This window comes from Diabrotica virgifera, chromosome 1 (genome assembly GCF_917563875.1).
Source record: "Diabrotica virgifera virgifera chromosome 1, PGI_DIABVI_V3a".
NCBI lineage: Eukaryota > Metazoa > Arthropoda > Insecta > Coleoptera > Chrysomelidae > Diabrotica > Diabrotica virgifera.
In genome coordinates, this window is record NC_065443.1 from 254154683 (window position 1) to 254168415 (window position 13733).

Consider the following 13733-nt stretch of genomic DNA (forward strand, 5'->3'; position numbering starts at 1 on the left):
ACACCGGAATAAATCGATTTTTAAATACACCACCTAGAGACTTGCTAGTTTTGCATTGTGTTCAGGATGATGTCAGGAGAAAAGTCTATACTTAATAGAAAAATGTGTGGAAATGCCTAATTAATAATTGCATTTTAAAGTTCTTAACATGCATTAAAAAGTGCATAAACATGTCAAAATAAGCATATTAAGGCCAAGTTTTGTTACTCGCGGGGTTTTTGAGGTTGCTGAACATGACTACGCTATCAGAACCTACCCCCGGAGCACTAGTGATGTTGATTATAGTTACTTTCGAGTATTCGTTACGAATCGTTACTTTTGTATAAAGTAATCATTTAAAGTATTCGTTACTTTGATTACTTTTGTTACTTTTTTATTTGAGTACCGGTAATCATATCGAGAATCGCATTTCTCAGTACATATTTTGTATTATAAATAGTATTAGTAGGATACTTTGATTACTATGATTACTCTTGTATTTAAATAGGGGTAATCATATCGAGAATCGCATTTCTCAGTATTTCGTTTAAGTATAAGATCCGATATAACGACCTTCACCGATCTATTTAATGGATAGAAATTAAATGATATGTAATTGTTCTGTCATTGCTGCTCCACAATATCAGAAATCTCGAGTAATCTGTTTGCATCAATTAAGTGCCAAAAACAAACCCTCGAAACTCTAGATGACGTACCTTAGCAGTAACCCTCGGCACCCAGGTGCTTCGGAGGTCGGTTCTGATTGCAAATTCGTGTTCAGTGACCCCAAATACCCCGAAATAAGAAAATCTGGCCCTTAATATACTGATTTTAACATGTTTATGCATTTTTCGATGCGTTTTATACACTTTAAAATGCAATAATGCATTTTCACCTATTTTTGTATTGTAGACTTTTTTCCAGACGTCATCCTAATCCTAAATATAATGCAAAAAGTTGCAAGTCTCTATGTACCTACATAGTCCAGGAACCGAAGCTTTTCTCCTCGCAATTTTTACAGAATGGATCGATTTGCTTGAAAATTTGAGAATAAGTAGTGGATAGTCCAGGGATCAAAATCTATATGATGCCGAAAGGCGCTTTTACCATGGGGGTGGTTGCCACCCCAACCCGGGGGTGGAAATTTTTTATTATATTTTGACTGCAAAAGTTGATAAAAACGTTCATTCTAAGCAAAAAATGTTCTATACATTTTTTTGATAAAATTAATAGTTTTCGACTTATTCGCTATCGAAAGTGTTAGTTTTATATCGAAAAATCAGTGTTTTTCGATATATACTCATTTACCATTCACTCATGTTTTGCCGTAGAAAAAAAATTTTTTAAACTAAATTTTTGGGAATTAAATAACCTACAATTTCATATAAAAACATTTTTTCGTATATCTGATGCTAATCTTTCTATTCTGAAAAAAAAGGCATTTTTTACCAAACTACAAAAAGCCGTTATTCGCTTTTAACTTCAGTTTTTTAAAAACTTATTATTTTAAGCCAGCAAACTTCTAGAATCTATTAATAATACATAAATAAAGAAGAACTAATAAGGCCAATGACTAAAAACACCGCTAACTTACATTTATGCTTCCAACCAATTGGAGTTCTCCTTTTTTTTTTTTCAAAAAAAAATATTGATTTTTGAACCGAAACCCTTTTAATTTTTATCTTAGAAAGTTTGATAAAAACAAATTTTGTAGGTTTTTACAAGATCTATAAGGCTCTTAATATTAAATCCTTTTAAAATCCTCAGTCGCAAAAAGTGGTGACGTTGAAAGGGTTGGTAAAGGTGGTTTTTGCATGGTATTACAAGTTTTAATTGTCAATAGCTCACTCAATTTTTACCGTGGAAAATTTTTTTTCAAACTAAGTTCTTGAGAATTAAATAAGCTACAATACCATATTAATCATTTTTTCGTATCTCTGATGCTAATCTTTCTATTCTGAAGAAAAGGGAATTTTTTACCAAACTCGATAAATTCGATATTCGTTTTGACTCCAAATTTTTTTTAAACTAATCATTTTAAGCCGGTCAAACTTCTAGAACCTATTACTAATACATAAATAAAGAAGTCCAAATAAGATCAATGGCTAATTTTAATTAGAGTGGTGATTAGGGGTTGTACTTCCGATTACTTTTTCGCTGAAAAAAATAGGGACTGACATTCTTTTCATTATAACCCATTTAATTTTTGAGCTAAAGACTTTTTTTTATTTCTTGAGATAGAGATTTTTAAATAATTCAAATTAGTTTAAACAAGTTATCCTCGAAAAATGCATAGTTTTCCCGTCTTTTGATTTTGAAACTAAAATATTTAGCATTTGACGAAGAAGAGCTAACATATAATAAAGTATAGCTCGATTACTATTGGTCATAAAGAAAATTTAAAAAAACGGTTTTGTTGATTTTTTCAAAAGGCAAATTTTTGTTAAGCAAAGTTGTTTTGATAAAACGAAAACTTTTTGAGTTATTTGCATAAAACTGATTAAAAACATTGATTTTTTTGATATAAAACTAACCCATTCGATAGCAAATAAATTGAAAACTATTAATTTTGTCACAAAAATGTATAGAACGTTTTTTGCTTAGAATGAATGTTTTTACCAACTTTTGCGGTCAAAATATAAAAAATGTCCACCCCCGAGACATGGGGTGGCAACCACCCCCATGGTAAAAGCGCCTTTCGGCATCATATAGATTTTGATCCTTGAACTATCCACTACTTATTCTCAAATTTTCAAGTAAATCGATTCATTCTGTAAAAATTGCGAGGTTTTGTCCTATTTTAAGCTTCATTACTTGGACTAACTATATTTAAAAATGGATTTATTCCTGTGTTTTTAGTGTTAAATGCCCTGGTCTAATAAAAACAATGCCATACCTATATGTAAAATTAAAGTTGATGATCATAGTCTAGAAATTTATCATCATTTTTACATATTTTTCGGTCAATCTAAGCTATTTTTTTCTAGGCCTGATAAGAATAGTGTGCATTTATTATTAAAATCTAATGTGTTGCATTTTTATTTTCAAAAGAACATCTGTGAAATTCTGTGAATTATCTACCTCGACAAATCGTACAGACATCTGTTTCTGGGTGCATGCTTTGTTAAATGATATACCTCCCTCTGTTTCAGCTACTTCTCAGCGCCCTGTAATCCTGTAAAACTCTTCATAGCCTTCGCCCTTCATAGATAAAATTTTAGTTAACTGTACTGATACCGAACACTCGTGGAATACCGGTCCGACTCTGATATCAACCGATATCAACCGAGTAGATACAATACTCAAAATAAAAATAGGTATTCGCTCTGATACGATTGGTATGAAGTAACGAAGTAATCAGAGTAATCAAAGTAACGATTTACCTCTCTGTATAGTAATCGTTATTTTCGGTATTCGTAAGTAACGAGTACTTTGTAATGAATAGTTACTTTTTCAACATCACTACGGAGCACCTGGTGCCCAGGGTCACTGCTAGGGCACGTCATCTGGAGGTTCGAGGGCTAACGGCCCTAAATTGATGTTTGATGTAATCAGTTTACTTGGAGGTTTGTGGAGTCGCTGAATACGAATATGCCATCAGAACCGACCCCCGTAGCCCCTATTGGCCAGTGCCACTGCTGTACCACGTCATCTTCTGGAGTTTCGAGGGATTTTGGTACTAAATTAATGCAAACGGATTATACGGGAGTTTGGGTGCTGCTGAACACGAATACTCCATCAGAACCGACCCCCGGAACACCTTATGCCCGTGGTCACTTCTAAGGCACGTCATCTTCTGGGGTTTTTAAGGTTTTCGGCACTGAATGCATGCAAATAGATTAAGTAGGCGGTTTTTGGGGTCGCTGAATACGAATACGCCATCAGAACCGACCCCCGGCAACCTGGTACACAATGCTAAGGCATGTTATTTTCAGGAGTTTGGAGGGCTTTTGGGCATCAGGTGCAACGGGTGGTTGGTTTTGATGGAGTATTTTTGCTCAGCTACCCCAAAAACTCCCGAGTAATCTGTTTGCATAAATTTAGTGCCGAAAACCCTTTAAACTCTAGATGACGTGCCTTAGCAGTGAACCTGGACACCAGGTGCCCCGATGGTCAGTTCTGATGGCGTATTCGTCCTCAGCGACCCAAAAACCCCCGAGTAACAAAATCTGGCCCTAATACACTTATTTTGACATGTTTATGCACTTTTGGATGTATAGCATGCACTTTAAAATGCAACTATGCATTTCCAGCCATTTTTCTATTGTTGACTTTTTTACTGGTGTCATCCTGAACACAATGAAAAAAGTTGTAACTTTCCACGTGCTGTATTTAAATATCGATTTATTTTTTCCTAAATGTCCTGGTCTATTTATTAGTAATAACACCACTGATTCATTTGTCAAGGTCGTTAAGCCAAATCGTCGGCTTAAGATGCAAATGGCCTAACTCCAAAAATTTCAATTATTCAGGAGATGCAAAAACTTGTCAGAATTAGAAAATAATAATAAAACAAGGTAAGTTTCCAAAATATTTTATTTTGTTTAATGCTACAACATAGAAAATACTTGCTCTTGTCAAAAATAGGCTTTATTCTTGAAAAATTGGGAGTTAGGTAATATGCGTTCCCTGAGCATGGGTTGGCATCAGGAGATAGGCAATAATCTAATTAATTGTGCAACTTAAGTATAAAAAAAATTTAAAGACGGCAACACAAGACAAAAGACAAAAAGAAAGAGGCATTTTACAAATGTGGTAAGTTATCATAAAAAAAAATGAAAGTCCTTAGGAATTGACGATTTAAGGTCCATTAAGTGTTGAAATTTTTCCGATTTAATTGGTATTGGAGTCGGATACATTAACGGCAACTCTTCTAAATTCCAGATTTTTTTATCTTTTTTCGTGATTCTGTAAGGCAAAGGCATCCATTCTTCTGTATGCCTGATTTTAAAGAGAATTCCGTGTTCATTATACTGAAGTGCTCTAATGTTTGTTACAGTAGGATCACCTGACGATCTACCAGGACGGATGGAACTAATGTATTGAACTTCTTGAAAGTTTTTGAAATATGTATGATCCAAGTACTCCACCACGTAGGGTTTCGGATTTATACGAGCAGTTTGACAAATATTGACATAGTCTGCTGGGACATTTATGACTCGGTTTTTTAGTTTTCGCTCGATTGTGGAGTGCATTGAATCGCACTCCATTTGCGTATGCCCTTTTTCTAAAAATTTTTGCTCAATTGTAATCCCATGCTTTTGTGCAAAGTTGAAAAGTGCATTGGCAAGAATTGCATGTCTGTTTTGTCCAGTGCAACCATCACTGTACAGAATGACTTTACTAGTAGAGTTTTTTTGGGGTATAATATTAGTCTCTAAAAACTTGTAAATGATGGTAGCAAATGTGTTGGCAGTTAGTCCAGCATGACCCTCATGCCAGAGGAAACAATATCCATCCAAGAATTTAATGTCCATAATTGTAAAATTATGGACTATTAATTTTGTTTTATAATATAGAGCGCTGACATTAGATTTTGGACTCAGTAGAACTGATTGCAAATCCATTGAAAAAACTTTTACATCTTCTTTTGTTTTGTCAACCTCTTTTTCCTTTCGTGCCTCCTCCTTTTTCTTCTGATGTTCTTGATAGGTAGCTTCGTCAATATTACCAGTCTTGTAACCCACACACGTATCACATTCGTCCTTTTTAGGTGAAAAAAGTGCTAAATTAAAATCGTCGAAACTGTTATTAAATGCTGCAATAGATAGCGGTTGTGAATCGTTTTTTGTACACCAGTCATTCTTATAAAACCGGTATAATTCCATTTTTGTTTGCCAAGATCTTTCAAGGTATAATTTCTTTGTGCTCTTTCGACAATAATGTGACTCTAGTTTTGGAAGAACTGTAAAGAAATTGCACAAATTTTCTTTTTGTTTGTCGATTTTCGCTTTTCTAGGAATAACTATTTGGGAGGAATTATTATCACGCGTATCATTAAGGTCATCATCCACCAAATCATTTGCAGTGTGTTGTGATTTATTTTTTTCAATCAACCAATGTGCAACAGTTCTTGGTACAACTGAAAGAGTATTGCAAAACATTGTTTTGCACACTCTTATCTTGGATGTTGTTTGAAGAAAATATATATAGGAAAATTCCCTTCTTGACTCGTTCTCTTTTTTTCGATCCCTAGCTCTTGAAGTACTTTTCTTTTCAACCAGCGTCCTTAGAAACAATTGTTTTTCGTTCCACAAAAAATTCCAAAATCTTGTAAAAATTTCTGTTCTTTGATCTTCTGTTATCTCATTGCACTTCATTACTGATTTCCCATTATTCATTACTGATTTACCACTGCATTTGCATCTCGGTCCTATAGCTTTTGCTTTTTTTTTAATATAATAATTCCATTTTTCTTCTTGCTTTTGTTTTCCAAAATATTCCTTTCCTTCTTGTCTCAAAATCTTATTTTTATTTTTCTTCCATTCCTTTTGATCTACATGACGTCTCTTTCTGCGTGTCCGTGAAGGGGTTTGCATTGGAGTGTTATTTTGTAGCTCTTCTACTACTTCATTTTCATTTTCACTTGAACTTGCTTCATTTTCACTGGGTTCATAAGATTTATCTGAACGACTAGAAGAAGCTTCAATAACTTCTTCTTCCAAAATGGAGGTTGGCACTTCTTCACCATGAATTGATTCTGGAACGAAATTCTGACGATCTTCTGGTTCAATGTTGATTTCATCTTCAGGAAAATTTGAGGAGATAAAATTCAGGTTAGCAACTTTTTCTTCAGCTAGGGTGAGTAAATCATCATCAGTAATTAAATTGTCGTCAGCTAAAAGTGGTGATTAGATGCTGAGGAGCTTGCTAGATTAGTACTATCAGTTAAGAGTGTAGATAAATCCTTATCTTGATCAAAAGTATCACAAAATGTTAACAAATCTCTTGTTACATCGCTTTCGGCATCGCTTTGTCTGTTGGGCTTTTCCTGGATGTTTTGCTTAGCCAATAAAAGCATTTTCATCGCACGGGATTGCGGATTCATTCTGAAATATACAGCGTTAATTAGAAAGTATACTTTTATGTACCTAGCTAAGCAAAAATTCAGAATGTTATTATAGGGAAAAAATATTAAAGGTAGGTACCTATGTGGTTTATCATCGAAACTATAATGGCCTATCTCCTATCCAAACTAAGTAAATATAAAATGAAAATTGCCTAACTCCAACACGATATTTTAACATCAGATTTACCCAAGAACGCACAAAAATTAAATACTAAATTTATATTCTCTAGATAATTTGAACGTCAAAGGTAATTAAAGCATTAAAAAATTATTGATACTTACCTCAGATATTGTTTTATGCACATAAAATTAAGAACAACAACGTTTCACCTGTTATTACCATTACACACTGGGAGTTAGGCCAACTGCGTATTGTTGAAAATCAAGCCGGAGATAGGCGAGTTTCGACTGGTATTTTGTCGCGGCATTTTTGACATTTCGGTTGTTAGGCGTATTTAAGTCGACGCGGTTAATTTTTATGAACCCAACCAACCTAAAATGTTAATTTGAGCTAAAAGTGGAGTTAGGCCATTTGCATCTTAAGCCGACGAAATGTTTGTTTAAGCAAAATGCGTACTTGTAAATTGTACATGTCATGTGAATGTCCTGTTTGTCATTGCACTCGCACACTCGTATACTTTCCAAGTAGGCGAATAATTCTGTACTTGCGAAGTACACGAGTCGTTTGAGGCCGGCTTTAGAATACATAAAATAAATAAGAAAAAAATCTCAAACTGTTGCTGTACAATATCAAATTAAAAAAAGAGCTATTGCTAAGAATGTATCACTGAAGCTGCAAACCAGAAATATATGTGTATGTACTTTGTTTTATATTAATGTACAGTGCACATATTCTAAAGGTGTCAGTGGGGGATGGCGTCTATAAGCAATATTATAGTCGCTATATGAGAGAGAAAGTATTCGAAATAGTGAAATAACAAATAATAAATATAAACTTTATTACTTCGTTATTTCGAATACTTTCTCTCTCATATACCGACTATAATACTGCACATAGATGTCATCCCCCACTGGCACCTTTAGAATCTGTGCACTGTATGTAGTTGTGCAGCTTAGTATAATGGAAATATACAGTGAGCACGTAAAGGCTGGAATAAATTCATTTTCTCGAGAATGGACGATTTTGGAAAAAAATCCTGAAACAGGTCAATTTTTGTTTTTAACTTGAGACTTTTTGGCATATATATTATACTAGTGACGTCACCCATCTGGGCGTGATGACATCATCGATGATTTTTTTAAATGAAAATAGGGATCGTGTGATAGCTCATTTGAAAAATAATTTAATTATCTATTCAATAATATAAACATTATCATAATTATTTATACAGGGTGTCCAAAAAAAAATTTTTTGAATTGAATTTATTTACATAAAAAGAAGAATGTGTGTAATTTATTTAATTCAAAATACATTTTACTGCTATCAGAAAACAGGAAAAATTGTTTATTTGGCAAATAAATATTGTTTTTTGCTTAAATTCAATATTAAAGCAGCCACCTACCAGCCTCGTGACAGTTTGAACATGTAATTTAAGTGAAAAGCAATGATTATTTTTCAAATAAATATTTTCAAATAAATAAATTACATACATTCTTCTTTTTGTCAATAAATTTAATCCAAAAAAAATTTATTTGGACACCCTGTATAAATAATTATGTTAATGTTCATATTACTGAATAGAGAATTGATTTACCTTTCAAATAAGCTATCACAGGCCCCTATTCTCATTTAAAAAAATCATCGATGACGTCATCACGCCCAGAGGGGTGACGTCACCAGTATGATATATATGCCAAAAAGTCGTAATTGAAAAATAAAAATTGACCTGTTTTGGGATTTTTTTCCAAAATCGTCCATTCTCGAGAAAATGAATTTATTCCAACCTTTACGTGCTCACTGTATAATTTTAATAAAAATTTGTATTTTGACAACGGCACCCGATTTGGGCGTCGAAACGTTAATAAAAATCATTTTTTAATAATATTGTGGCTTATTTCCCATTCTAAATAGTTAAAATTGTAAAAATGCCACAAGAAAATAGCTTCAGAACAACACTTTAATAAAAAAGTTTCTGTTTTTTTCTATATCATATCACCTACAATTTTCTATATCTTGAAACACTTCAAAAAGCGACTATTTAAGTACATGCCATTAAAATGCATGAAATTATAGTTATTACTGTTGTTATCTATACTTAAGTGTAATATAATTGTAATTTATTCACATATTTTCAACATATACCCAAAACTATCTGAAACTGTTTTTTGTGGCATGTATAAGTTAAATATAATGTTTATATGGAATAAGCCACAATTGATTGTAATGAAAATTAAATTTTATAACTGTTGTTTGACGTTTCAATTTTCACTCCAGAAATCATCTTCAAAAAACATTATTTCAAAAAATGGTGAGGTGTTTTTATATTGAAAAAATTGTTGTTTAGAAGTTATGTTATTTCAAACTGTTGCATGACTTACTTTGGTTTCGATCTTGTACATAAATATTCATGGTTTTAGTTGAAAATTTTGAGGGTCAGTGAGGGTGGTGCTTTATACTTGTATCAAATTTTGTTTATTTTGTGTGTTTGTGTGTAATTTGTTTGTGTATTATGCATTGTATATGTGTATTATCTCAAGAACTTCATATCACGAACTGCCAGACTAGCCAATCAATACGATAACATAGATTTCTTTGCAACCTTCGACTCATTCCTATATCAGGTTTTTTACACTCTTGGCTTGAGTAATAGATATAGATAACTTTTTATATTGTATTGTTTAATAATACAGATTAATTTTTTGTATTACAACCATAGATATAGTTTCTGTCATGAATTTATAGTTTAACATTAATTGTAACTGCGCTTGCCCGTTGATAAATTAAAATAAAAAAATCATATTATGCAAAACCATATAAAATCCTTTAAATGGGCTTTGAAAAATAAAAAATTTATATGAATGCTTTAACAAGAAAATATATAACAGTTAATTATATTGTATAATATATAAATGGTTAAAGTCAAACAATAAGGCTCACACGCAATTTTCCCCTTGTTGCCATATTTTAGATTTGAAAAAATATATAGGGAATAATCAGATTTTCTTGACATGCCATTCATATCTCAGTGAGCATTTCATTGGCTAGAAGTAGTGACGAGTATATATATGTCTTTGGACATTAGAAAAAATTCTACAAAAATACCTAAGTAAATGGACAGAAAATGGTTATTAATAAAGACAGAAATAGATAAAACTCAAAAATAAATTCTGACACCAACCAGATACAAAAAGAAACAATGGATGACGGAGGCAATTTTAGATTTAATGGAAGAAATACATACAAAATCAAGCATGTGAAAGAACAATGCCAGAAAAGACATGATAGTTTTGTAAAAAAATTAAAGAATTAACCACAATAGAAAAAGAAAACCTGGAGTACTGAAAAACACAAATGGGAAACATGTGATTATTACTAAGGAAAAATTAAAGATATGAGCAGAATACAAAAATGAATTGTTCAAAGATAATAGAAAAGAGCAGATGGAAGTAGAAGTAGAATATGATATGGTTTTAAACATTAAAACATTAAACATTTTTAAAACAAAGCAAAAATGGCAAAACAGTAGTTCCAGACCAAATCCCAGTAAAAAGCTTAAAATGCATAAATGACGAAACCTTAGACATTATAGTAGAGTTGTTTAACATAGTGTACAAAACAGGACACATACCGAAACAATGGTTACTCTCCACCTTTTGTGCTATCTCTAAAAATACAAATAAAAGATTGCAGTGAATACAGAACAATATCATGAATAAGTCATGTTCTCAAATTATTCTTGAAAATAATACATGTGGTATAAACAAAAAAACTGGAAGAAGGAATAGACGATAGTCAGTTTGGGTCCAGAAAGGGACTAGGAACCAGGGAGGCGCTATTTGCATTTAACGTGATACCTCAAAGTGCATGGACATGAATTTGGATGTGCATGTTTGTTATATTGATTTTGAAAAAGCACTTAACAGAATTAGACATTAAAAATTAGTACAAATTCTTAAGACAAAAAATAATAACAAACCTTTACTGGAATCAAAGATCACAAATTGTAATAGATAACGAACCGAGGCCAGAAATTAAAATCAGAAGAGCAGTTAGGCAGGGATGTATTCTGTCTCCACTACTATATAATGTAATTAGTGAAGCCATTTTTGAAGAAGCATTACTATCTCAATATCTCAATGTGAAGGAATAATAATTAACTGAAGATATATTACCAACATAAGTAAGATACGCAGATGACACTGTGATTATGACAAGCTCTGCTTAACAACTCCAATTACTACTAAACAAAACAAACAGTTTCTGTGAAAAATATGGACTAAAAATGATTATAAAAAAAACCAAATACCTACTTGATAATAACTAGATAATAACTAGAAAAACAAATATAAAAACCAACATACATTTGGGAAATGTACCGATAGAAAGGGATTGATAAATACAAATACCTAGGAACTTGGATTTCAGACAATAACTGTCAAACAACAGCATAGGCGTAACCAGGGGTGGTTTTCTGGGTTATAACCCCCTTTTGGATGTACTTTGAGCTCTATATGCTTAACACCATTATTATTACATACCTCCCAGAGATCTTCAAGTAGATGTAACCCCCCCCCCTTAGGATCAACCTGGTTACACCTCTGAACAACAGAAATAAGAGCCAGGATAGAAATAGCAAGAGATGTGTTTGTCAAAATGAACACAATTCTCTGCTACAAAGACCTTAGATTAAAACTGAGAGTAAGATCTCTAACTTGCTACAGGTTTTCCACACTGCAGTATGGACTTGAAAGCTGGACATTGCAGCAAGATACACATAAATAAGCTGCACTCTGTTGTATATTTACTTATTTAAGTTATGGCATTTCGGAACACACCCCAATAACATACTTTGGGAGCTGTCAAAGAAATGTCACACGCTGAAAGAACACTGTAATGTCGGCAATGATGTCATGTTGACGTTGTCCATCTTGTCTCATGTAAAGATGCAAAGTAATGTGTTTCAATAAAGTAGTCAAAGTCGGTCCATAGTTTTATTAAATACATAACACACTCATTTGAAATGTGGTGTTACAGGAGGATGCTTAGCATAACATGGACACACAAGAAAATGAACACAGTAGCATTGGGAGAAATCAGCGAATAATATGAAATAATAAACACAATAAAAATAAGATAGTTATAATATCTGGGACATATAATGAGGGGACGGATATATGAAATGCTAAGACTGATAATAGAGGGAATGATAAGAGGAGGAAGGAGTATAGGAAGAAGGAGAGTGTCATGGTTGAATAATTTAAGGGAGTGGTTTAAATGCAGTTTTATACAACTCTTCAGAGCAGCCGTAGATAGAGTAAAGATAGTGATGATGATATCCAACCTCTGATTGGGAGACGGCACTTAAAGAAGAAGGCTTTGGACAAATAAGACTTATCACTACAATTATTAGTTTATGAAAAAGTCAAACTCAAAATGTACTAAACCCATATTTACTTATTTTTCTATAAGATAATAAAAACATTGTCTATTTACCTCTAAACTCTTAACAATATGTTGATCCCCACTATCTAACACTTTCTTTAAAGATTCTTGATCCCAATATGAATATAGAAATTGTCTATTAAGTCTGCTTGCCAGAATTTGCTCTACTTCTACAACATTTGTAAGCTGTTCACTGCTCACTTCAAGAGTTACAAAGTCTTGTTCTTTATGTACATTAACAGAAACTAAATCTTGAATTGAATCTATAACACTTTTTGTATTACCATTAGTATATGCTTGAATGAACTTCTTATATAATGGTGGTGCAATATATTGCTCCAAGTGAGATTTCAAAACTTCCTTAAATTGATCTTTGGCAGATTCTTCCTTAAGAATAAAGATCCGTTGGAAATATATCACAGGATAAGTAAGTGTATTACTAGTAAGTAATTTTGCTTTGGATGGCAAATCACAAACACATTTATGTTTAGGTTCAACTTTTTCAGTAAGGCTTAAATCTTCATCACACAGTCTTGCTAGGGCTTTAAGAATTGTATTATTGTCGCCTAAAACTAAAAGAATATCATATTGCTTTGAAAGCTCATTAAGTTGACTTGCCACAAACTTTTCGTCGTCAGTTGTTAATACCAATTTCTCTACATCGTACTTCAGTAACGTCAAGTGTGTTACAAGAAACTCATGCACTATATTTGTACTTTTCTTTTCCAAGGTACCATCATTCACGAACACTAGACTGGCAGTTTTAAACATGTTCACGACAATGAACCACTTTCACTATTGAATAATTGTATTGGTTTCTTATACCTGTTGAAGTGTACTACAGGTATAATAGTAATTCGTTCTGCGAGATACACATTTCATTTAGCTGGTTCCTGCTTTAAAACAGGGTTATATAAGACGTCACGAAGCGTGAAGGTCATCTACTACGGTACATTTGAACTACGAGCAAAAGCACTACTGTTTTGATGACTATCAATAATTATTTAATTATGAAAAATAATATGACATAGTTGAAGTTGATTAAGTTTAAACATTTGACTGTAACATTTCTTAATAAAATTAAACGAAATAATTTTATAATTTTTATGTATTAATTATCTT

At 32.5% G+C, this 13733-nt stretch overlaps 1 protein-coding gene across 2 annotated transcripts in view; it reads right to left on the reverse strand.

The window, feature by feature from the left end:
• The window catches only part of LOC114334227 (FAD synthase), a 47590-nt gene extending 34044 nt beyond the window's left edge, over positions 1–13546 (reverse strand). The window contains exon 1 of one of the 2 annotated variants that reach the window (XM_050648948.1): positions 12663–13546. In XM_050648948.1, coding sequence (XP_050504905.1) covers positions 12663–13382 — 720 coding nt within the window. In that variant the 5' untranslated portion in view covers positions 13383–13546. The remainder of the gene's footprint in view (positions 1–12662) is intronic. The other variant, XM_028284262.2, reaches the window with a different exon arrangement.
• Between the last annotated feature and the right edge of the window lie 187 nt (positions 13547–13733).